We start from the raw sequence: 27,565 nt of genomic DNA on the forward strand, positions 1-27,565 counted from the left end.
GTTGTATTTTTCTAACCCATACTCATCAATACAATTAAATAAACCAAAGTTACAATCCAAACAGTAGACACTGACCAATGTGAATTAAAACTTTCAGTTACCAACCCAGAACTTTACTAGAAGTTGAACTACAGAAACTTGTTTATTATTGCTGTGTTACAAGTAGGTTCAACATAAAGAGCATTTGATTTATAAGATTTCTAACATTTCTCTTACACGAGATCTACAAATTTACTAATTTGCACATCCCCAGTATCTCACTTACCAAAGCTGCAGTACCTAGATCACCTGCATCTGCCACATAGTGTCAAATAACACAGCCATATGATCAACCAAAATCACACATTTGACAATGAAATTGGATGTTCTAGTTTATCTGATTAAAAACAACTGGAAGTATTATGAGCAGTATTCAGTTTACCTTTAATGTACACCCTTTATGCAGACTCCGGCTCCACTGACAGAGGTACAATATGACCACATGGGGCCCTTTAAATTAGTTTCAATACTTCTTTAAATTATTTGTGACTCCAAAAGTTTAAGAAGGCCTTACAAGACCTACACTTTCCCATTACACCTTGGCGACATTATTAAACATTGTTAGAAGTAATACTGTTCTGCTTTCTATATATCTATTTGGATTTTCTGCTTAACAGCTTACAAGGGTTACATACAGGATTGCACACATGTATTAAGACACTAGCATTGTATTTCTGATCCTTAAAATACTGATTTAAACTTTGTTTTTACTTAAATAGGAAACAGAAGACACTTTTATACAGGTGAATTAAAACTACTGTAGTACTTCCAACATTACGAACCTATTTTACAGTAACTTTTGCTATAAAAAACTATTTACAACCCTACAACTCAGATTTTGGAACTATGTTAAACAGAGAAAAATGCTTCAAGAGAACCATGTGTCCTACTAGTTTCTGCTCAGTTACTACTGGAATGCAGTTTAGCCATTGACTTACTATCAGCTATTTTTAAAAATTAATTTCAGAATACAAAGAATTCCCAGTTAAATATTAAAAATGTAAATAGATTTGCAGGGATGATGAATGGACTTCTGATGCTTAAGATTAGAAGTAGCAGGAACCAAAGATGTTAGTGAACTAGAGAATTCTATTTAACACATTAGTCCTTGATCAAACAAAATACAAGAGAGAGGTAACTTCAGTAAGTTTTCTGCTTGTCTACAGGTTTTTATCCAGTTATCTAATAGAGGATGTTAGCACTAGCATTTTGCCCTATAAACATAACATGAAATAGACAATGGTTGCTAGAAATACTGTAACAGCTAGGTCTGTAGAAAACAATACCAGCCAGGTCTCTAAATTCTAAGGGGTGGAAGCCAGAAAACTGATCTAGTTTGCTAACACATGAATGTAACAAGCAGTGCACAAAGATGGTTATTTGCTGTTAGTTACTGGAAGTCCACAGGGCAGAGTTCTAATCTGATGTGTTCCTCCCAGCATGTGTGTAAAGCCTTGCATCTATCAATGGGAAAATGCAGAAGACCCAAGAGAATGTTACCCTTCTCCAGCCCCTAAAATCAGTGAGGGATCAGGATGTTAGCAGCTGCAGTTAACTAAATGACTTGCATAAGAGCACAAGAATCCCCCATATTATGGAAATTTTAAGTGTCAGGAGAATAAAACTGTGTAGTTAAAGAGAATAAAAAAGTAATGAATGCTGGAACATCAAGATAATGCAATTGTAGGCTCTACCTGAGGAAATGATGTGGCTCTTTCACAGCACATACCATTTGTGTATCCCTGTAATGGAATTCCAGAAGTCAGTTATTGTGCCTCAATTTTGCCTGCAGAAGAATTCAACCACTGGAAGCTTAAAGGTTCAGTTACTATTGGTTTGATGTTATGCCATCATTCTTGGCAAGCAGTCTGAAGAAAAATGAACTACAATATCAACAGAGAGCCCTCAGTATTTCAACAGTGACCTGTGGCTCCTGGAGGAAAGCCACCATTCAGAGCTTGGTCTTGGTGTCTTCTAGGTCTCTCAAGTCAACATGAAGCATTGTTAAGACCTGGTGATACAAACCTAACAGCACCTCCACAGTGACGTTAGAAGCCCCAAAGCAGAACGCTGCAGGTATAGTTGTGTGCCTAACACTGAATATCCTTCCCAAATGATCAAGTTCATATGCAAGTAAAACCAAAGTACATGTTCTCTGAAACAAAGGCCATGGGATCAACTCATTATCAACAATTTAACATCTGTAGTTATCAATAGAAAATAAACTACATTCTGTGAGTATCTGGACTAGAGCCACAATCTGATGACATGTAAATGACTGCACAGTATTTGTACACTTGCAAGCCAGTTCCTTAGCTGAAAGAACCTTCCTACAAGGACTTCGGATTAAATCTTCTGAAGTCTGGGTCAGCGCGTATTTGTTTCATGATAGAAGAAATAAGGCTCTAAGAACCTTTCTTTGGCACCTTCAGAGACAGCACTTCATTAAAAAGTGTAATAATTTACTAGATAAAAATTCCTCCATGGAAATGAATTATTGTTACAATGTGCCAAGATGTCTGTAATATTTATATTGAGGAATTCTAAAATCTGAATATCAAACAGAACAACTGGACAGATGTTTAGTGGTACAGACTGGCTCAGAAACACAACGATCTACAGCAGATGAGTATTTCCCTCACCAAGAATGGGCTGAAATTCCCATGTATCCAACAAATCGTGTATCTTTTTTTATATGAATTGGTAAAACAATCCCCCACAGCTGCTATAGTAACAAGTATTTTAAAATAGAAGCTATTAAGTTATATTTGGGCAGATTTTTCTACCTAGCAAAAGGCAGAAAGTCACTTGAACAAACTTGCAACCAAGTCATAGTACATGGCATCTCCTTTCACAACAATTTGCAAACAGCATAAGAACAGAACTAGAGTCCACCTCTCTTCCTGCACAATATGAAAGAATGCTACTAAGTGCTATAAATCTTTAAATATATTTACATATTACACACAGATTATTTACTGTCTGCAGCGCCCACTCTGTAAGATCTCTGAATAATTAAAAAAACCTAAGCAAAACAAAGCCCCACAAAAAGAAACCCCCCAGATTACTACAGAACAGATAAAACTGAAAAGCTGAAGGATATTTACATAAAGACCTCAGTGCACTCCTATTAACTAGAGGCTGTATTTTAACCTTTGAGGAATCGGCCTTTTATAAAATAGATGCAACTCCAGAAGGTGAGAGGAGAAGCAAGTCAAAATAAAGACAATTATCTCCCTGCAGACGAGGAAGTGGTATTTCATCTTGTGATATTGTCAGGGAGTACCTAAGTTCTGCACAAACAACAGAAAAAAGTCAAAGAAACAAGGAGAAGTTTTCAATGGTGTTTGTAATAGCAATAAGTTAAATCTTGCTTTTTTCTACAGCTAAAAACATACCAAAAACCAAATTTATTGCTTATGATACACGAGCAAAATGTCAGCGTCATAGGAGGATAAACTAGTAATCCAATTTGATTATAAAAAGTTATTATTCCCAAGTACTAAAATGATACATAAGTTAAATACCTTAAAAAAGTAAAGAATACCAATTAAAAAAAAATAGACAAACTTTTGGAATTAAAATAAAATGCACAAATTTAAATAACCAGACTTTAATCCACAGCACAGAAATGCTCTCAGTATGTGGGAAAATGGCTTTTGCTTTGTAACTAATGTATCTTTAAAATTTATATAATCCAGAAATTAAATGTTAAAATTTTCCCTTTAATAAGAAGTATGCTGGTTTCCAATCTATGTTAGTAACCAAAGTTTATACAGTAGGCTGTGCATCAGAAATCCCCATTTTGTCCTGTAACAGTATTTTTACTAAGAAATGCAGGATAAAATCATGGTTTCATGTGTTTTTACCTGTCCAAACGACAGTATTTCATTTGATTACTTTATGAAAAAGAGTGGTATTTAACTTTGGCATTTTCAGGTAAATGTTAGGAGTTAGGAACAACATATCCTCCATGTGATAGGTATGTTAGCAAAGTAGATAGCTAAAAGAAAATAAAATTTGTTTTACAGTCTGTAGAAGGTGGAATTTTCTCTTCCATTCTGCAAGCTTTTCTAGGATGAAAATGGGGACTTCGTGTGTATTGAGGTTTCCGACTCAGATGAAGGATGTGAAAAATTTCTTCTCACAGAATGCAACCTCAGTTCCTAAAGAGAAGGAAAAATGTGTTGTTTCTTCTATCTCAAAAGGTGTCCTGTTTACTACATTAACAATGCTTCAATGAAAACTTACAGTCTACTTTGATACTGCGTCAGCAAGACAGACTTAGTTCAAAAAGGAAAACCAGATTTCCATTATGGACATAGGTGAAGTCAACAGTGGCAAGAAATATCTTCCTTCATTTACAAGTATGGAATCTTAGAATGAGTTCAGAATTAATTTATTTACAAAAATAATCAAGTTCTGTTCATTGATCATATAAGCCTCAGTAAAGTATGCCAAGTTATTACAGCAACTGTCCCCTCTTTCTAACTGGATAGGGAAAATGTATTTCTATAATATGCTACAGTGCAAAACTATTTCACCAATTACATGTTTTTGTCTTACTTTTGCATTCTCTGCAACACAGATTAGAGCAATGCATTACTGTGGGAATTTATAATAATGCTTACATATACTTTTTTAGTAGCTAAACTTCAGATTTACAAGACCTGAACTGACTAACTGATAGCTGTCCTGTTTGTAAACCAACAGATAGGCAATGGGCTGCGATTAACTAATTTGCCAATGGATGCCACTAGTTGTTCACAAAAACATGGCAAGATTCAGAAAACAGGGTTACCGTTTTAGGTGCTGGCAAGAACCATTTTTGGAGTAATATTCTATTTATTCTTACGATCAAATTCTCTTATAGTCTCCCTTTATAGCTCAGCTGCTCTCTATGCCACTTGTGGAACTCCCATCTGTTCTCTGTTCTCTTCTTAACCAATCCAAGTCCTTTCTTCCCATTCCTACTATGCCACATGACAGACTAACTAGCCTTGTTTTCTAACCTCACCTTCCTAGCTCATGCCTTTTCAGCATCAACTTTTTTTTTTTTTGCTAATCTTACCCACCTTTTTCACCTCCTTTCTGGCTCTGACAGACAGTTTCCTAACATAACCAGCTGTAATTCCTACATTGCTATCCGGATATTCAAGCCACCTGAATCTCAGGATTTCAGTTTCTTTCCATCATCTACTAGCTCTGCATCATGCTGTGCGTTGCTTTCCTAACTATCCAGGGCCATCTAGTGCCAGTGTCCCTGCTCACTTTAGCTTTCATTACATCAACTTTACATTCCCAATTTATTTCTCTTACTCTTTCCTTAGTTTTGACTCCTACCTAGAATATTGAGAAAACAAACACATTTTCTCTCTCTACTGCCCGGTCCCAAAAGAACAGAACTATGCTCAATCTCACCTCAGCAAGCTTCTAATATTTTTTTCAAAGCTACATCTAGGGATAAATCACAGAGACACATGCACAGACAGTGAGTCACATCTTAACCAATAGCAAGTCCCTGCTACAAACTACTGGGCTGTTTAAAAGCTATCAGATAAGAAATGGACACAAATTATAACATGTGCAAAGCATGTATTCTTCCCTAGCTTCATTTCATTAAAATCCTACTTTTTTAAGTGCAAGCAACTAAAAGCAGCACCTTTTTCCCCCAATAAAAGCATGGTGAGCACCTGCCAGAGTATAACTCCATGAATTCAAACCACTGTGAATCACACAAAATGGGGAGAAAAAGGGAAAAAGCTGAATTGTCTATAAAGAAATTTAAACAGTTTTCAGAAACAAAACAAATAAAATCATACACTGAGTACCGAAAATTTCCCTCCCTGTGGAAGGAAAACAATCCAAAACACACAGGGAACTTGGGCAGTTGAACTAGAAACAGACCAATGATGAAATAAATGACATGGATTATATAAAGTTTGTTTTACATCACAGAATTATTAGGAAATGTATAAACAGGCATAAAGCAGTAGGTAATACTGCAGACTCTGCACTACTATTTACCAGAGTTGCAAATAGCAAGCACTGCAATGAAACAACTAACCGCAAGTTCCACAGCAGGCAGCTGCGAGCTGCTATGTTGATGATGGATCTCAGCCACACAGGAAGGACTGGACAAGAAAATCAGTGCAGGTAGATCAGAGCTGTCCAAATGGCTTAATACTGAATGCTCCATAGTGTCTGTCGAGTAAAGAGAGAGGGAACATACAGATCAGAGGAAGCAAAAGAAAAACTCCATTAAACTGGAATGAGAACAAACTATTAGAATAAAAAAAAAAAAAAAAAAGATTATAAAGAGAACATAGAATGGAACAAGGCAAGAAAAAGCACGCCATCTGCAGCTTTCAGTGTTAACATAAAATTCACAAATTCGTTTTTCATGGTGTTTAAAATACCTGTTCTACAGGCAATGGACCTTGCTACAGCTGGTGACAAGCCTCTTGTTAAAATATATCATAGAATCATAGAATGGCTGGGGTTGAGAGGACCTCAAGATCATCTAGCTCCAACCTAGAAATTTAGATTCATGTTCCTTAGACTAAGGTAACTTTAAACCAAGGCTTTATTCTCTCTCTCACTTTCACTGCATGTATAAATGCAGTGAAAAATCCAAAAAAAATACTTACCTATACAGAAAATACTTGTAAGGTTTAATTTTTTTTGTTCCAGATGGAGTATCATACAATAACACACTAATCACTGTACAAGTGCTAGTATAAAGTTACTATGCTCTTCCTAAAATGATTACACCAAGACTTCCTCTTACAGAAAACAATTTACGTACATATAGATGCATATGTATATACAAACATGTATAAACACACGTATATTTAAGTGTATCATACACACAGAACCTAAATTTTACCTTATTACTTTTATTACAGAGAAAAACGGAGTGCTCCAAGTTCAGCTGAATTAACAGGACATTCACTACCAAAAGGCTCAGGTGCTAGCATCATGCACCATTATGATCTGAATGCACATGTACATGAACTAGATTACAAATTAATACCCTAAATTCTGACATAGGAAGATGCTCCTCTGCCTTTTCAGTTAGAGGCAATATAATTACTGCCAATATACTGTAGACTGGAAATGTTTAAGCAAAAAAATATCTTTGACCATTCAAAAAAAGCATTTTCTTATAGTTAAGTAAAAAATCCAATTTTAAAGCTACCCAAAAAGATTGTGGGGAATAGAGAACAAAGTAGTGACATAAACCAAACATGCAAACAAATCTGAAAACCAAGATATGTTTCTATCATCGTTAGGATCTTACTGTTAGAGAACTCAATCAGGTTTTCGGGAAAAACCATGGTAATATTTACTACCTTTGTACTTCTGTGCTTGTCCAGAACATTTTCTGAAGAAAAGGGTAAACTTAAAAGCAGCAGTACAGCTGCACACGCCAATCTAGTACCCAGCACTTTTAGTTTGCAAGAACTGCATTAAGGAAGATTGCCAGACTTTGTCAGCTAGAACTAGTTTATTGTGGTGACAGGAGTGAAGAGTTTAGAAAATTTAAGGCTGATTTCCTCCCTCCCCCAAAATCTGTATGTCCAAGCTCAAATAAAAAGAATACCTCCTCCGGGGACCTAAAAAGTCTCCTATATGAAAAGACACTGTATGATCCCATACTGTTAATGTCAGCCAAAACATTCTGTTGGATAGAGACCATGGAAAGAGCAAAAACCTCAGACTAGAACCATGCCCACCCCGACACGTATACTGCACCTGGAAAAGATGACTAAGAACAGTAGAAAGACCCAAAAATCATAAGACAAAACAACAAACCCTCCCCACCTCCACGTGGCAGAATCTTTTACACCTTTGCTCGGTTTATGTAGACTGCAATTGTGTTGCTCACCTCCCCAGGTTTGTGTTGCTCATGGGTCTCCCTCATACACACACACACTGTCCAATGAACATTTACCAGGCCAGTGCCTCAGAACTCAAGATAACCAGTAAAACAAAAATTTAACTCACAGAATTAAATTTGAAACCAGATCTGAAACGAGAGCACATGAATTTCAATCTCCCCTTAAGTTTCTGCTGTTACTGTAGACTACACAGATCTTGCCACTAAACAGAATCTCCTAAGTGTCCTCTAGGAGCATCCAAATATTAACCTCCAAATTAGAGGATAATTTAGAATCTGAAACACTGCACAAGATCCAGTAGAGATGAATCCCCCCCCACCATGCTTCCCAAAAAAACAAGTGTCACCTGGCAGCCTTTGAAAATGAATGTCAACCTTACCCATTTGTACAGATGTAAAGATGAAATCACTTCCATAAATGCATGAACAAAACACACTATAATCCCCGAAAGAAAACATCTTCAAGTAAATACATGGGATCATCAGCAAACACATGAGCAAGGGGAAGGGATTAATATTTTTTATTCAAACCTGATCTGAAATACCAAATTTGGATCTAAGAAATACAGTTGGAAGTTGAGGAATGTGTTTTTTAACTTTTTGTTTAAGGCTATTACAGATTTTGTACTAAAAGTCACATGAACAAAAAGCTATTTCAGTGGTAGAATAGAGAATGAAAAATAAACTAGGAAATTGCCAGAACTGAAGCCTCCTTTGTTAACTGCTACATGGCTTACACCATTAGTGAACCGAGTTCTCTTTTTATACACCCACAACAGCAACGGAACAAGCTCAGAAATTTGGGATTTTCTTCTTCAACAAGGATTTAATCCATTTTGTTTGCCTAACCTTGTGACTTCATTAAAATGTGACTGTAATGTATGCTCTGTTTTAAGCTGCATTTGAAACCTGTAAGAATTCTACAACTGCCAACAGTATCTGGATACTGGCTGTACCCACCCTGCTCTCATCATATGACTTAGAGCTCCCAGTATAAAGTGTATGTTTATTCCTAACACAATTCCTAATGTAGCTGAGGCAATTAGCAGACTACCTTCAAGGCAAGGTCATTACTTTAGGCTTCTGCTCTCTCTCACATGGCCACTACTTAGCAATTTTCAAGCAGCAGACACATTTGCTGGGGTATTTTAACTAGACTACAATCAGTGTTTTTATGAAGCTGGGGAGCAGGTGGTAATGACCCAACCAGTTGTTAATACATGGCAGGCTGCTGTCAACATTTGCTCCTTATTTTTTTCCCTAACCATTGTTGAATGCTCAGCTACAGTTATAAGCTGATTATATTTGTTATATATGGGATATATTCAAAACTTTGAGTGGGTATGTGAAAAGGCAAGGCGAAATTTGAAAAGAAAGAACTACATTCCAGAACTACTAGTTACTACTGAACAAAGCTAACTAACTAAAAACTAAAACCTGTCAAAACCAATTTGGCATCATCTTATAATTAACAAAAGACTTGCCGAATTCTGACAGTTTTAAGGGTTTAACTGTATCTGTCGATCTACTTGAGACCTGAACAGAGCAGAGTTTTAATTAGAGGTAAGACTTTGAGAAAATGGGTAAGAATGAGCAAGAATTACAGTGAAGGAATAGGCAGGATCAGCAATTTCATGCTCAATTTCATCAAGTTTATATCTGCACTGCTAAAGCAAATCTTACTTCCTCTATCCTATCCCAAATGTCTTGTACAGGTACAAGAGTTCATGCAGTTGCTTGACAAACCTGTCTGAGGAACTGATCCAAGTGTAAGTTAGCTCTTTTTGGGTGGGGGGTGTAGGGCTTCACCTTTAACTACATCAATTCCCTGACCTGGTATACCATAGTGCCTCACAAAAACCTCTACCAGCACAGGGAAATGGGTGGTGTGGAAAATGGAATGAATTGCTGGGTTATGCCAGCTTTGGCTGCATGTGAAATCACTTCTAAAGCTATAAATAAACATAGAAAATACTGTATCAGGAAATAAGCAAGAGTGAATTTGCAGCTCATTTCCTATGCCATAGTAACCAAACATGCTTTGACTATGCATGCACATATGCATGTAATTTAACACATTATCACTTACCACAGGGTAAACTACTTTGCCTCTGCTATAACATAAAGCATGGTACTATGGCAATTACTGTAGAAGAGGAAGAGCTGTTGTGCTCTAAATCTACCTTGTAACTTACTTCATGCTATCTTGTTCGTATAGCCTTGGCCCTAGGAAAGATAATAGAAGTCAAGTTTCAAGGTGGAAAGGCTTATTTCTCTATCTGATCCAGTAAGTATGCACTCATTTTTCATTCTGAAATTACTATTGCTTTCTTTTTCTTAAAGTGTTTTCATACACTGTTAGAAAACAGAATATAAACTGGATATTATGATAACTGTGTTATATCACCTCCCTTTTAAGTATTCCTTAAAAACACGAATCACATATGAATATCTCTAATTCATATTCAGCTTCTATTTTTTTTATTAGAGTACTTGCATTTTATTCCAAGACAACACTTAATGTTACAGCCCCCTCTACTGGAAATATTTAGTAGATGTTGTTACACAACAGTTGAAAAAAATATTTTTCTCTTAAATGTAAAAGCATTTAAAAATACATAAAAAAGCCTGTAACATAGCTCTGATTCATTCATATCCAGTCTGCCATTTGTAGTTGAATAAGCATCTTTCACAGAAGACTCAGTGCTGCAATATCAAGTAAAACTACTGACACCTTTAGTCCTTTGTTATCAAGCAAATCTAGGCTAAATGTAGTTTAGACATTATTTCATATGTTGTGTCAACAACCTTACCGATTGAGTTAACGCCAAAGGACCTTAAACTGAGACCCAAAAACCCCCGACAACCTGCATCAAGTGACATGGAAGAACCACGTTTTAGAATGGCCATTCAAGAATCAGAACTGCACAAAAACACACCCACAGGTGGCCAACCAGCATAATTTTTCATGCTCCATAATCCAAAATCCCACCTCTCCACAATGCGAGGTGCTTATGTAAGGCTGCAAGTAATGAATTCAACTTCCCAAGATCCAGAGACAAGGATTTGTAACCATCACTTTGAAGAACTGAGCGAGGTTCACTGTTTTCTCTCAAAACATACTTTTCATTTACAGTTTTCTTTGTACCTCCAGTTTTCAAACAACTAGACACGTTTGCTTTGGGTTTTAGTTTTTCCCAATAGTTCCAAACCAAGTAATACTTATGTCCCCTGTAACAAAGCCTCAAGTGAAGAAAAACCTGGTTCTCTGCAACATTTCTGTTTTCCTTACTAATTCATTAATAGAAGACTTTTTCATCCCTTCCCCTCTTCTTTTACTGTTCCCCTTCAAGAGAGGGGACAGCTTTAACTATCTTTGTTTGATACTCACAGGTGCGGGCATGGCTATGGCATTCTGGGCAACTGGCTGGTGATGTGGTGCTTGAACTCCATGATCAGAATACACCTGGTATTACAGAAAGTAAATTAAAAAAAGGCAGAAAAACTTGCTTTGCAATTCTATGTTTTTGCAAGTTTTTCACATGACTTTAGATTCCTTAAAACTTCAAACTGTTGCTATGTTTAAAGTACTGACTTTTTAAAAAACAAGATTTCAGTATTTAAAAAAAAAAAAAAAAAAAACCTCTATTTTCCCCTCTGTACTAAAGTTTAGTAAAATCAGTTTATCCAGAGCAGTGTCACAAGTCACTTTCTTTGACAGATACAGCACACTACTATAAATCCATTTTACTTAGCTCCGATTGGAGCAGGGTTTAAGTGTGTAGATTAGCACATTCAAATGCAATTCCCAACATTATCACACTTACAAGACATTTTCATACAAATACTACACAGGCTTTCTTTGAATTTTACACCATCTTCTGAATGTCCACATACTGCTTCCTTCAACATCAACAAAATATATACCTGTGAACTGAGAGCATGTTACATCCAAATATTCCTTAACCAACTTGATGTATTTTCTTAGTGCTCACAGATTGCAAAATTTCTGTGTAAGTTTATATCTGATTTATGAAATACAAAAGGTAAAATAATAGCACTGCTAATAAGATTTATGATTATATAAACACCAAGTTATATGCACTTAAATAACAAAAAAGAACAACTCCAACAACCGAAGTCTTGTATTATTCAATACCTTTATAGGGAAATTAAATTAAAGTATGTCAGGATTTCCCACTTAAGATGTTTGAAATACCAGTTTTGGAACTTCTCTTGTAGCAATAAAATACTCTTCAACTTTTGTAACAATACTTGATTACTGTCCTAATTTATCATTTATTTTGACATCCCTGTTAATGAGAAATGAAATATCAAAAAGGAAAAGTACCAACCATAATACATTTAAAATTTTACATTAAGTTTTTCTGTAGCCAATTATTTACTGTCATTTTTAATATCCAATTATAAAGATAATAAAGCCTTATTGTACATTGAATATTTCTTAAGAAACATCAGAAATGCTATTATTATAGAAGCAAAAAAAATGAAAAGAAAAAATATTTAGCCATTCAACTACTTCATTTATTCTGATCTTCAGAGTATTTAGAACTGAGCCTCTACTCACAAAGAATTAATTCAGGAAATATTTATGGCTTGGGTAGACTAATCCAGCATTCTGAAGAGCCTAACTCCCATTGTACTTATATTTTCAAACAGACCAAACCAAACTGACTAGTTTTTACACTGCTGTCTATCATACACTGGTAACCCCTCTATAATATTTCAAATCAAAGCATCCTCTTAGAAAACTAGAAGAGATTCTTGAGGACAACTGAAATGATTTAACAGCAGCAGCATTAACTGTGGGAGTAAGTACAGGGAACAGTTGATGGTAAGCGCTCTGAACTACCTGTGCTTCAACTGAAAGATTGTTTTTCAATTGCAGATAAAAGCCTCAACTGTAAGTAAAGCTTTTATAGAAATACCTCTGGAGCTGCAGCTTCCACAAGGAGAGGTGGAGGTACACATCCGCCTTCCTGGGTAATCCCTATTGGCTGATAAATGACTTCGGATGGTTGCACATACAAGAATGAAGGTGAAGAGACAGAAGACTGAAATAAACCACATTACTTTCATAAATTATATGTTTTAAGCACTATGAACACCAAAGATTCTTTTAAAGCTTTTTCTTCATTTATATTTAGCAAAGAGAACAGTAAAATAAAGTGTCAAATTAATCTTTGATAACCTAAAGAGACCAAGTGAGGGGGAAGTTGGTGGGATAAAACAAAAATGTCCTTTAACTTTTATACATTTTTCAGATTTTATTTATGTTTTGGAGAGTATTTAGAGAAATCCTAAAATATATAAAATTGACACTCTCAAGCTCATAGGAACATAAGAGTTGAATTTTATCTTGCAAAAATGTTACATTAAAAGAATAGGTATTTTGTTTTAAAATAAACCCCCCAGTATTTCTGTAAGTCAGCACCCAGATTTCAAAGCAGCAGATGACATCTATTAATAGAGATGACCTGGCCCTAACTGGACAAGGCTGCTTGCTACTAAAATAATAAGGATGCTTTGGAACGGTTCGAGCTTAAGGGACTTGGTCCTCCTTTCAGCTTCCTGAAGTTCTTTGAGTGTCAAGATTTCCATATCAAGCTCCTTTGCTACAGAGATCACAAAACCAATAGTCTCCCCCCAAAATTATCAGGCTGGCAATTTCAAGTTCTTCCTTCTATCTCAAGGGTCTAGGTCTAGTTTCACCATATTTGTGTATCTACATGCTTCTGCTAGCAATACTCCAATGAAACATCACAGTTATATCAGTTATTGAGCTAGTCGATACTCATTTCTCCTATCAGGCAAAATATGGCAGTTTTTACCTGCTTCTGAGAACTTACTAGGTAATTTCATACAGACTTTTTGCCAGAGGGAAAAAGAAGGGGAAAATGCTTTCTTTACATCAGATTTGTATCTGATGTTTCAATGAACGCTATTTTAATAAAATGTTACTTCAGGTTTTTATAAAATTTAAGTGTTGGGAATAGTGGTAAAGTTCCCCCTACGTGCATCAGACTTTTAAACTAGAGGCAAACTAATGTTAAAATACTGCAACTGTATTTACCTGTGGAACAGACCACTGCCACTGACTTGGAACACACTGTGCTGGTGCCTAAATTCAAACAAAACCAGTATTACTTATGTGATTAAGAACATATACATACACCTATTGTAATTCCCAACGTGCTAGAGTCAAAACCATCCTCAATCTATGATCAGTACTTAATTAAAAGGAATATGATTTTCATTAAGCCCCCAAATAATTCAGGAACTTGGTTTCATCTACATCCACTCAGCCTCTGACTCTGGCATTTCATTAACTTCTGAAATACCGAAGCATCTTAAAAAACATGCTTAATTAGAAAAACAGAAGATACAGAATGCAGTTAACTTGCCAATACACATTAAAAACATGGACATGCTGCATAAATCCAGTAGTGGGCCACCAAGATGGTCAGAGGACTGGAGAACAGACCTATCTGGATGCTGAGAGAATTGGGTTTGTTCAGCCCTGGGAAGGATAAAGGTGGGAGGGGATAATTACTGCTGGCTACAACTAGCAAAGGGGGGCAGCATAAATATGACTAAGCCAGATGCTCATCAGTGGTGTTCAGAGCACAAGAGTCAAGGGACACATGTTGGAACATTGAACATTTTAAGTAGTTAAAAAGACTTTTACTATGAGAAGTATTAAGTATTGGAAGAGGCTGACTGGAAAAATTGTGGAAACACCACCACTGCATATATTTAAAATTCAACTCGATCTAATGAGCCCTACTTTGAGCAGGAGTTTGGCTTAGATTATAAAAATTAAGGATGGAACTAACCCAGTTGTCTAACACCACCAAAGAAAATTGTAATTTATTACATTTCCTCAGAGTTACATAGGCAGAATAAATTGTATTCTAGTTAAAAGATCTTCAGTGAAATGACAATCTCTTTTATATGACTATTCTGAACAATCTTTTTATTTCCTAAGAATAAACAGACTGGAGACAGTGCTGCAAATAAAGCTGCATGGCTGGAAGGAATACTGATGGTTAGAAACTAATTTTCAAATAGATACCTGATAATGGTACGTAGGAGACTGATAAACTGGTTGAGCCACCATCACAGGTGAAGTGGAAACAGAGCGCGACTTGAAAAGAAAGAAGTTACAAGTCTTAATGAAGCAATTTAATGAATTACCACTCCTATTAAGAACAGTTCTGGAGTACTGTAATGCTGAACCATCCCCCCTTCCTTTTGAAAACGGATTTAACTTACACTTAGATTCTTCAAAACCACTGTTTCTAAGGGCCTACCTTAGAGATGAAACAACAATCTTTGGCGTATTTACTTAGTTCTTTCCAGAAAGCATTAGGCCACCACCATCCAGAGATGCTGAGGCCATCCACTACCCTGACTACAGATACATTTTTTGTAAATACTTAAAGTAATTTAAGTTGTCACTGATGTTTTCCTACGCTCTCCACAGCCTCAACCCAACCTTCCCTTTTCCATTCCCCACCTCACACCAGCTTCAGCATTCATCTCATTTGGCAGTGAGCCAGCATAAGGAGCTAAACCAGCTAGAAACCTGCCTGGGTTTTGTGTGGGCCTAGTTTAGGTTCAGAGAAACACCAGCAAAAGAAAGGGGGGCAGAAAGGTATGGCCATGATAGAGGACAACACAGCACTGTGAACATCTAGTTCTAACTAGTTAAGCCTAGTGCGTGCAATTTGTAATTGGAAAGATTCAGTGCTATTTGTTTGAAATACAGTGGATCTGAGCCAGGAATTTGGGGAAATCTGGTTTTATTCATTACTAATTCTTCCATTGAGTTTTTCCCCCCAATATGAAGGGATTTTCCACTGAGAGATATGTCTGTGAATGCTGCTTTTACAGGAATTAGTAAGGACGCACCCCCTCTGAAGGTTCTGTGCCTTATGCAGACCCCATCAGTCTTGCAATCCTTCCCTCTTGTAAAAAAAAAACCCAAACCAAATATGTTAAAACACAAGTGATTGACAGCTCCTTCCTGTACATCCCAATAAATACTGCCTAAGGTACCCCAGCCCACTAAAGGCAAACAATTATCAAATTATCTTCCTCCTAAACCAAGCAGTATTCTTGAAAAAGAGTATGTGAATGACTATAAAATAACCCAATTTCATTTTTGTTTTTTTCTTCTCTTTTCATCCTCAGTGTAACAGTTTGCACCCCAGAATAATAAATGGAGCCAACCAAAGGTCATAAGCACCAGAAACTCCTTAGTAAAACAAAACTTCTCCTGTGGTAGGGCCCACTGATTCTGAACTACCCTGTCCTATAGGTCACATCAAAGCAAAAGTCCCCTGCAGAAGAACAATAAACTTAAGTAATACTTAAAAATGTAAACAGACTAATACAAGGAAGCCATTTAAACATCAAACACAGGCATAGCCCAAGAACTGGAAGCAGAAAGGATTTGAAAACACTGCACTCATCCTGGTCCACAGAAGAATATATATACAAAAACAAATGACTTACTGGCCATGGTTGCTGAACAGAAGCAACTTCAGATGTATGAAAATAAGCCACTCCATTATGGTATATGTAAGGATATCCACTTGATGTAGTTAAGTACATTGTAGCAGCTTCTGGTATTATAGTAGAACCTGAAATTAATATTTTAAAGTTTACTTACCAGAAAATTTTTTTAGATTCGTAGGCCACAAAACAGAAAAAAAGTCCCTTTTTATCTCTAGAGAAGCAAAACACTTGAAAGAAAGAACATGGAGCAGTGTGTACAGTGCCATCTCAATTCCCCCTCGAACACAAAATCAAAGCTGATGGTCACAGGATGTCTCCAGAGGTAGATGAGAAAGGGGTGCAAAAGATGACATGCATATAAATGACTAACCAAAGATACGTGTATTTTTTTAACCTTCAAACGTCCACAGGTAACTTCACATTGTAGGAGATTTTAACTGGTAACCTCCATATACTCATAATTAACTGGAACAGGATCCAAGCACTAAAAATAACAGAATTTTTTCACTACAAGGTGCTGCCTGCTCTCTCAGCAGACTGAGACTGTGTCTCTTGTGATGGCACATGGCCCGGTAAAAGCAAAAACTGGTATCTAGATGTCAGCAACACGGATACTTCTTGGCAATGCTCCCACTACGATGGAGGCTGTAAGCCGGCATGGGCTGATCCCAAAGCAGAGTTCCATCTCCGCAGCCCTCTAACAGGTACTGACAGCCAGCATTGTTCAAATAAAGGGATAGATCCCCATGCAGACGAGCAGAAGTGTGGGGTGGGGTTTTTTTTTTACCCTAGGAAAGTTACAAAAGTACACTTCATTCCCTGCTGCGCTTATAAAAGGAATGTTTTACAGCTCTAACACACAGCCCTTAGTGTGGAGCAACAGAACAACATGCCCTGGTATGCCAAAACCTGATGGAGCTTCTCTCACAAGTTGGTGATTCATATCCTACATTTGCAGTTGTTTATTACAGAAATAAAACTGCTTCTGGCAGAAGGAGAGGGCATCTTTTCTAGAAGAAAACCTTCTTCTGTCTCCCCCAAAAGAACATCATAACAGCTTACTTGCTCAAGATCAAGAAGTAATCTGACAGAGAAAACTTTGTCAGAATCTGACAAAGAAAACTCCTCTTACATAAGTGTTCAGTCTAAAATGCAAGTAAAAATACATACGAGGACTCCGTATTTGTTGTTTTCTGATTGCTGGACCAATATTCAATTTCTTATCTCTATAATTAAGTTTTTTAGCCTAGAATTAAAGAAAGACGACATTATTTTCTACACATATCTAGACACGCAAGAAACAAAAATCAAATGTACACAAGTCACTCACTAGGTTTCACCTTCCCCTGCTTTTTATGCAGAGTGCATCTCAAAAACCCCCAAAGCTATACTAATTCCTTTTCTATCCTAACTTTAAGAGTTCACATACACAAAAATTAATCATTAGTAATTTCAAGTATTACTTACTCCTCATGGAGCCTCCTGACTAACAACTGATACCTATGATTCTCAGCAGAATCTTTTAGTGTTACCACTAGGGAGTTATGTCAGCTCTGACAATCAAACATGTCTGCATAAAAGACAGCAGTTATTTTCCCAACACCCAACAAAGTTTTGACAGCAACTGATTTTCTAGTAAAGCAAATGAAAGCAATTGTGAAGGACAGAGTCTTTATGGCTCTATATGTACAAGAGACCACATATAGAGTAGGGAAGTAAAGACTATACGTCAAAGTCAAGAGCTGTACTATGAACTGGCAACTCCCTTCCCTAGTTCCAGAAGATCTCAGTCTAAATCTTATATTAGGTCCCTCTAAACCACCTTCTTAACTATGCAGACCAGACTTAATAGTTCAAATGCAAGCTGGCAAACAAAAGGGGACCAGACACTAAGAGCTACTTAGGGTCCAATATGAAAAGAAGTATTTAAGAGATAATCATAATGGGGACTATCACTTACCTCTTGTAAAATCTTCTGTGCATCTTCTTGGGTTTCAAAAGTAATGAAGCCATACCTAGATAAAAATTACAAAAGCTAAGCCTCTGAAGTTAGTTTCTTACACATACTGTACATTATTAATCGATATATAGTACAAGTGAATGAATAGCCCCTGTGGAAAGCTACACAAACCTCTCTCTGCATTGTTCTTGTTACTTGGTGTATGTCTTTAGTTCCTTTATTTCTATTAAACAAAGATTTTGATCTGAAGCTTGCCCTCACTCACTCTGGGTGCCCAAGATGAGACACTTGGGATGTTATTTTTTTCTATATTGTACTTCACAGCAAAGCTCCCACCTACTTCAGTGATAACTGTGAATACTCCATACTTCTACAAGCACTACCCACTATATTGAGTTCTCAGAACAAGCAGCAATGCGGACATAGTGTTTCTCTGTGATTTATTCTTGTCATTCTTGACATGACTAGCATTAAGCAAGAGTTCTGTGGTATTCTCATACTTTGTAACACAGCATGTTTTTCACCGTATCTCTTCTAACTAGTGCAAGAAATCAAACTGGCCTTCTACACAAACTCCTGCTGTATTAAACGCCTTCAATTCATTCCCACAAACGTAGGCCACTGAACGTGCCTTGTGCAAAAATATCTCCTCTTATAATTCAGGTCTGTAACACAACACATACGTTCAAGAATGCCTATTTGAGTACAGAGTCCAACAAGACTCTGACCAGCTAGACTTTTAAATCTGTGGGCTTTTCCTGTATTGTCTTCTCCAAACAAATTTGTAAACATTTCCAAGTTCAAAGAACACAGAAATTATTTTCTTAGCTTGGGACCTTACCTACACAGACTTTTCATTCTATGTGCTGTCTGGACAATAAACTAATAGACACAATCAGTCACAAAAATTTTTAACTTTCTTAAATCACTTGTCAATGACAAGCAATGGATTGCTTGGATTTCAACAGAAATACCAACACCGTTGAAATTATTTTCCAATGTATTTTCTGTGAGACATATGTTGGCAATCACAACTGCATAATAATTGGATATTCATGGTTATTGTATTATATGGACACATGTACTGCAAGACTCAGGTATTTCTTGGAATTTAGCAAAAGGGTAAGAGGCTTGGTAACAGATCCAAGAGCAGAACCAAGTCCAACATGCCATGCAGGTATAGCACTCTGCTATAGTGTGTATTTTGCTGATATATACAGCTGATATATATACAGCTCAGTGTGTAATTTGCTGATATGTATTATGGCAGTATTAAATGATGAGATTCAGACACCAAAGGCTTACTGCTCAGAAGAGAATTGACTAAAGTGAGCTGTACGGGTACAAATTCTCATGGACATTCCTTTCTGCTTCAGCCCTCTTTCCACCGTTCTGTGGCAGTATAGTTCCTCATCTTACTTCCTTTACTACTGCGTTACTTGGGTTCTAGTAATAACCTTACTACCCAGTCTTAATCTTTCTCCAGATCTGCTCTTTGGCATTTCTCTTATTGTTGACTTCCAGTCTTAGTCCCCTTTTCTGTAACCACAATTCATTGTCAAATTTCTCCCCTACGTTCTCGTTCCATAAATCTTCACAGAAAATCTCATGTTATTGCCATGCACTCCAGCATAATCAGATGTACCTCGCCTCTTCCCCCATTCTTAGGCTCCTTTCCACACTGGCTTTCAGTAGTAGAAATGTATATGTTTAATAACTAAATTACCATTTTAGGGTTATCTATTTAAAATATTGTCATAAGAAAACCCTGAAAGGACTACTGATTTTGCCCTAATTGCACACACCATCTTATAATAACGTAAGTATAGAGTTTTACAGTTATGCAAACTACAAAGACATTTCTATGTAGATGTTAAAGGGCAAGAACACATTTTTGCATACCTGGATTAACTGGGAACATCCATGACAAAACTAATAATATTCTGAGCTATGAAATTCATAATCAAATTTACTATAGTCAGCTTTCTGTTGGATTTTCAATTTCCACAACATACTTATTCTACAATACCAACCCCTTTGATACTCCAGCTCTGTCATTTACTATCTTCACTTCTTTCACACTGCCATATTGAGCAAAAAACTTCCTCAGATCATTTTCATTAGTCTAGCACAGTAAATCAGGAAGGGAAAAAAAGAGAAGAAAAGTTGGTTTGCATATTGTTTTATTCAATGAATATTTACTGTAAGACTTTTGATGGTCATACTTTGGATAAAGTTTGCTACAGACTAATGACAACTCTGGATAGGAAGAGAGAAGAATGAGGATGTATGAGCCTTCACAGCTCCTATTTAATTACGGCATTTTTATGTACAGCAATAATGCTAAAAAGCCTCCAAAATATTAAAACTCCTCTTTTACTGGATTTATATAACAACTTTTACAGGTAAGACCATTGAAGCAGGTTTACTAGATATGAATTTTAGTTTCTGTAGATTACATACTAGAGTGCTGTTTACAATATGAAACATCACTGCAATGTTTTCAAACTTCAGAATAGCAGAGTATGTAGGCTTCCAGAAAGGATATGCATAGGTCACATATGAAAAATATCCCCACTAAACCACAGTGACTTAATGGTCAAATTCACCTAATATACTATAATCCCTCTTTCAAAAGTACATTTAATAAGACTTCACAGATATGTATAGGCACACTATAGAAACTCCCCATTATAAATTAAGAAAACAAAGGTCCTTTTAATGGAGAATGGCCTAATCCACATGGAGGAAACTTGCCTTTTGAGTATGCATGGAGTAAAACAAGTTCCTAATGTAAAAGCTATGTGAACACTCATCTGCCTTCTACGAATCAGTTTTCTTTTACCATGTAAGCATATATCAAATATAGTGCCCTTAACATCACATTTCAGATGTTAAAGTTTTGTTCTACATGGTCCTTAGTTAATACTATACCTAATGCTTTAAGTACACTTCTATGCATAGATGCCTATATGCTTCAAGCAATTTCCATACTCATCTATACTTTGCCACAAAGAATTATATCAGAAGTACTATTCTACCTTTAAGTGAATGACTTTTATTGTTTTTAACTGTGTGTATACGATTTTATACATCCTCTCCTGCACATCAAAGGCTTAGCTGCCTCATCCAAGTTTGAGAAACAAGAAGAACTTAACAGAAACAGAACCTAATTTGAACAACTTTCATAACCGGAAAGAATATGAAGTTAATGCTTTTTTTGGAGAATTCTACCCTCCAGAGACATTTTATGGAAAGAAATAATGCAGTTTGCTTGCTACAACCCCCACGTCCAGCAGAGACAAATGATAGTAGAACCAGTTTATCTCCCCAATTAACTCAAGGATTCAGGCACTGAAACAGTAGAAAATACCCAGTTGCTCTGAAAGTGTGAGGAGTAACAACAGATAGAAGTGCACTGCGCAGGTGTGAAACACTTCAAGGTTTTATTAAGGCTCAGTAATTGTGTCTTCTCCTCGGAAACTGTTGTTTGAGAAACTATCCACCATGAACAGGTCAAAAGAATTCTGAAGTCCAGAACATCCTCTTGAACAGATGATCACATTTTGCACCTAAGCAGAAACTTGAAAGCCTGTGTACACAGGAAAAGAGATTCAGGCAAACAACTGATAGTTTCTACAGACCAATTGCGCAGCATATGCTGTAGGGTTTGCACATTACAATGTACAAAGGACATTACAAAGCATGTACGATGTACAAAAGACTCATAGTGAAGATTTTCCTTTCCCTTAAAATTTTCTCCAATGAACACCAAAACATTATCTGCTTAGAAATGAAAGGCCTGTAGTTTAAATTTCCCATTTCTGGGAGACTGCCTCTTTTAAGCTCCATGTTACATGTAGCACAGGTGCTTCATAAAGCTGAGCAAAAAAGCCTATTACAGAAGAGTTGAAGGCTAAAACAGGCCAAGAAACAACCAAAGAGCCTTTAAGATTGACCAGTGCTGAAAGCGTCATTCAATACCTCAAGGACATGACGGATGGCTACACAAAACTGTAAACTTGGAAAGCCAAAGGTTTATCTGCAGAGCAGTGTATTAAAGGGGAATAAGAAGGAAACACTTTTCTAAGATTCACAGTGAAAATTACCAAGTATCTGGACAAACATGGTATCTAGAGGCTTGACAGAAACACATTCAGGACTTGCTTTTTCCTGCTCATGACAGGACAAAGGCCCTTGTCAGATTCTTAAGAAAGGCAGGGCATATAGCACTCAAGAAAGAGTTCTTCAGACCAAGATGAAAACGTACCCAACTGTAACCTGTCTTACTGAATTATTTCTCTAAATTTAAAAGGCCAGACGTTTCCTCTTGTAAAGAGCAATCATTGCTAAGGTGACACACCAACTGGTAAAACGATAAAAGAGCTTGCTGGAAAGCAAATAATCTTGTATTGATTAAGTGCCTCCCTTTTTCACAAAAATAAATAAATAGCTTTTTTACCACCACCACCCCCGCAGCTGACTTAAGACTTTTGGGGTAAAAATACCCCAAACCCCAATGCTTTTTGCCATAAGATTCCCGTCAGAAAACAATCCAAGACTGACATATATATCCTATGATTTGAATACAGATTTAAGACTCTACTTGATATTAAGTCATAGAAATTGGAAGAGTTGCTAAAATGCCAACAATGGTTTCATCCCTTCTCTTTCTTCTCCCAATGAAATCCATCTTTATGTTTACAGATACAAACACACGTAATTCCTGTTGTTGAAATTAAGATTCGTAATAGATTTTGATGTACAGCAAGTGAACCATGAGGAGACCCTTCAAAATGAACAATATGACAATTAACAAAAATATTGACATATTATGCAGAGAAGTGCTTTAAGCTTTGAAATTGCCATCAAGAAAGAGCAAAGCCAGACAAGTCTTTTTACAGCTCTAGTCATTTGCTTACTATTAATGCAAAAAGCTACTGTGCCTCTTGACCAAAGCCCAAATATACTGAAGACCTTGTACAACATCTCCTGAATTATGAACGCCTCTATTTGAATTATCTCAGCCAAATGAGCCAGAAGATCCTGGAACTTCTTATGTTTATTATGCAAAATTGTCATTCTTCCTCCTCTTCATCTGAGTCACCACTCAAAAGGTCCTCAGCCTAAGAGGATTAAGACGGAGAAGATACTCTTGCTGGGAATAAAGAAACAGCTAAGCAGATGTTTTGCAGAAGTCAATGACTTTACTCCTAATCTGAAGTGGTAAGAAAATAAAAATGAGTAGCTGGTACAAAGATCTGGTACATGTCTTGTCACAAATGTTGAAAGTGGCTGAACAACATAAGAATGGCTCAATATTCACTGCTGTTTGAGGTTTTTAGGGTGCATGTGAAGGCATAACCATTCTAAGAATCCAGATCACTACTGTAAATTGCCCAGAGAAGATTTAGTATTTGTTTTGAAACAAACACTTGCTTTTAAGAAAATTACTATGGTAGCTCATGAATACGTGCACTGTAGCTCCTTCTTTGTATGAACTGGAAGAAAAGTGCTAGAGGAACTGAAGCTACTGCCATTTGTTCTGTTTGCAATCTTTAACACTGTGTTCACAGTTTATTAAATTACACCAAGTGTTACACATAATAAAAATCCTTCTACATACTTTTCTACCATAAACTCTGCTGATGACAAAAGCCATCTTCTTTGAAAAAGAGAAAATTTTGAAGAACCAGTATGTCAAAAGCCTGTAACAGCTAGGTGTACAAAGAGACAACTTTTTAGTAGTGTTACATAAATCAAGGCTTAATGCTTTATTCTCTACTGTCCATTCGAACATTGCAGCAAAGGGCACCTTACCACCTAAACAAACACACGACTGTATCCCACATCCTTTTCCTATTGGTATTTATACAGTTATAAATTATCATTTAGTAGAAAAAAATAGGAAAAAATACCTTAAAATCAATTCCTCCTACAAAGACGCGATTTGGAGTAACTGTTCCAAACCTTGGAGCACTGGTCAGACTATTTAATGGCACCGGTGACACAGTGTTGGGACATGAATACAAAGATTCAGTTTGCATCTGATTTGGTGTCTGCTGATTGAAGGAAAATATTTTTAAATATTTTCAGTTATCTCACACATTATAAGACATCACATAAAAAATTTCTCAACAGAAAATACTGATTTTTTTGGGAGGCACAGCAAATGCTGAATAACTGAACATTAATCATGTATTTTTATTCAGAATGTAGCCCAGCAAGCATTTAAACATAAGTTTAGTTTTAAGCAATTCAATAATTTAGTGACACACTATCGTCTCAAGTTTGACTTTAACACCTTTCTGAATTAGGCATTTAGGGCCTAACCCCCAATCTTAGCTTTCTGCTTGCACAGCATCCTCCTGTATGCATCCCAAGTTATGAATTTTATTTCAGATATTAATTTGTACCTATTAGAATCCCCTTAGCTTAAGCCTACACAGAAAAGACCTCTTCAACTCAACCTGCACTCAGTCACACACACACACATCTACAAAACTGCTCCCTGCAGCTGCTTCTGCCTGATTTTCCAAGTGGCAAGCGCCCATAATTCCACCATATAAAACCAACAAGCTCATTACAACTGATAAGAACAGCACTTGAAGACTAGTCTTTCACTTCAATACCCTCTTGGCCTACAAACACAGCAGAGTGATCTGAACAGAAATCCTCTTTGTGGAAGAACTACCAGATTGCCCTTGCCCCAGTAAAGGAAGACAGTACATGGAAACCATTATTTAGTGAAGCCTGACTGATGTTTTAACTTCCACCATGATTACACCTGTGAACCGTGGAAAAATACAGACACTCATTTCACTGGAAACCCTTTTCAGAACAAACTAATACTGCCGTACATAGTCAATCCTAACCATAGCTGTAAAGCAGCCATGTAGTACCATCACTAACTTCTCTAATAAGAAATGCAGTAGAGGCTTCAAGAACTTTTTTGTCAAGGTGGGGTTTTTTTGTTTGTCCCCATCCATAACTAAAGTTTACTAAAACCAATCCCAGACTATTGTGTCCTGACAGTACAAGGAGCCCAAAGTAAAAGACAAAGCAGCTGCTGCAGGCTGTAGATAAAAAGATTACTAGTAAGCAAAGTAGTGAAAACTAGAAGTAGGAATCTAGTGTTGTCAGCCTCCAACCTTTCTTTTTAAAGGATTTCATGACAATTTTTCTTACTATTGTGCAACCCTTAATTTGGAGAGAGGACTGACAAAACACATGCGAGCACATTTTAGAAATAGAAAGCTACTGTATCTAGTACAAAATTCTTCGCTTCTTGTAGTATCCACATCTATCAGCCTCTCAAAAACTAGAGCAGAAAATGAACAGTCCTCCTCACAGAATCCCTCTTTTAGTTACGCTGCCTGTTTTACTTCATGATTTCACCTCTCTCACAGGACAGCATCTTCTTATCTCTGCCAATAAGCATTCCTGGATTAAAAAAAAATTGCTTATCTTTGGCAGAACACACACAAAATGAAGGCTGACGCTTAAAGTGCAAGGAGAAATGGAAGATCAATAATGAGGAAGAATGTCAGGGAAAAAAGTTGCCATTTTGTTTGCCCCACAAGCCCTTCTAAGACTACTTCCTTTGCCATCTCAGAATTAATCCTATTAATGCCGAGTAAAAGGTTAATGCTATTGTTTTGGATACCCTAAAGAAATAAATCTGGTTTAGTCCACACCTACTCAGTTGTAGTGAAGACAAAACTCCTTTCCAAATTTACTAAAACACACACATTTGGGATGGAGGAAAAACCCCAAACCTGATCTGTTCAGGAGAAAGTATGCATTCCTCCTACTGGGAATTCTACCCTTGAGTAGTGCCTAACATGAAAACAGAAAACCAAACCAACCAAATCCACCACTTGCAGGCAAGGAACAATCATAATCACTGCAGTTCCAAAGGCTTTAGAAGGAGTAACATTTCCTGTTAAGAACAACTTTTGAAGGGTGATAAAACAAGTCAGTTTCTTCATCTCTCACACCAAATACAATATTCTACTTGTATAATCATGACAATTACGTACAGCACTAAAAAATCTGAATTTAACTATAACGTAACAATTAACAGTTGACACCACAGTCATAAGACATTCTTTACCTCAAAGATCTCAGATTTAATTTTCGCCATACAAGCTAAGAGTTTTAAGTCTCAGTAAAAAAAGCAAACAAACCCAGACCCCAAACGGAAGAAATGAGGAGTTAAACACATCACTTGTGAACTCCCAATACAGTAAAATCCAATTTAAAATGTTAAAATCCGTATTCCGACAGCTGTCTCAAACATCATTTCCTCTCTGTAATACCAATGTAGAGGTAAAAAAACAGTATTAAAAATAAAAAAATCTATGTGCACACCACCTAATAACTCACTTTTTAGAATTTTTTTTTCCTGAACAGTATGGATGTGTACATACATCTGTATTTTCCATAGAATCATAGAATGGTTTGGGTTGGAAGGGACCTTAAAGCTCATCCAGTTCCAACCCCCTGCCACAGGCAGGGACTCCTTCCACTAGAGCAGGTTGCTCCAAGCCCCTGTGTCCAACCTGGCCTTGAACACTGCCAGGGATGGGGCAGCCATTTTTCTGTGTTATTTCTTGTGTTTGGCAACTGCTCTTTACCTGAATTTATAAATTTTCATCTTTATGTTGAACACACCCCCAGTCAGGCAATCAAACACCACAAACACCTGGCGATTAACCCCACCTTACTCCCTAAACAATCCCTTTTTTCGCACTCCATATCCCGTAATGTCATGAACCAGACACCCATCCTTCCCAGGTACCCGGTACCGCTGGGCACTCGGGGCGACCGGTTTACCCCAACCCGAGGCTGCCCGCACCGCGCCGCACCACAGAGCAAATGGCGGACCCACGCGGCGCTGGGGCCGAGCCCGCAACCGCCGCCGCCTCCACCGAGAAGCGCATTGGCGGCACGACTGCGCTCCCCCCCGCCGCCCCGCTCTGCCCTCTCCCCGGAGCGGCTCCCCGGCCCACCCCCCCCCGAGAGCCGGCCTCGCCACCGCTCCCGGCTCCTCACCGCGCCGTCGGGCTCCATCTCTCCGTCGCAGCCTCAGCCCCGGCACGTTGCCGGCACGCGCC

At 37.2% G+C, this 27,565-nt stretch overlaps 1 protein-coding gene across 1 annotated transcript; it reads right to left on the reverse strand.

Moving 5' to 3' along the window:
• On the reverse strand, positions 1-27,565 carry BOLL (boule homolog, RNA binding protein). The gene is made up of 12 exons (XM_030488607.1): positions 27,504-27,565; positions 24,365-24,505; positions 20,480-20,571; positions 18,447-18,501; positions 17,657-17,732; positions 16,484-16,611; positions 15,039-15,110; positions 14,037-14,084; positions 12,892-13,017; positions 11,334-11,408; positions 6,107-6,243; positions 1-4,205 (listed from the first exon to the last, which is right to left on the reverse strand). Exons 1-11 carry the CDS (start codon positions 27,519-27,521, stop codon positions 6,220-6,222), a joined length of 855 nt encoding a protein of 284 aa, XP_030344467.1. The 5' UTR covers positions 27,522-27,565; the 3' UTR covers positions 1-4,205; positions 6,107-6,219.

Source organism: Strigops habroptila, chromosome 5 (genome assembly GCF_004027225.2).
Source record: "Strigops habroptila isolate Jane chromosome 5, bStrHab1.2.pri, whole genome shotgun sequence".
Lineage (NCBI taxonomy): Eukaryota > Metazoa > Chordata > Aves > Psittaciformes > Psittacidae > Strigops > Strigops habroptila.

Bases quoted from the DNA above. Each gene is read 5' to 3' on its own strand.
- BOLL (XM_030488607.1), bottom strand. The intron at 18,502-20,479 runs GTTGGTATTGTA...ATTTTTATCTAG, and splicing joins AGAGCTGGAGTATCAAAGGG to GTATGGCTTCATTACTTTTG. The intron at 13,018-14,036 runs GTAAATACAGTT...GGTTTATTTCAG, and splicing joins GGCAGTGGTCTGTTCCACAG to TCTTCTGTCTCTTCACCTTC.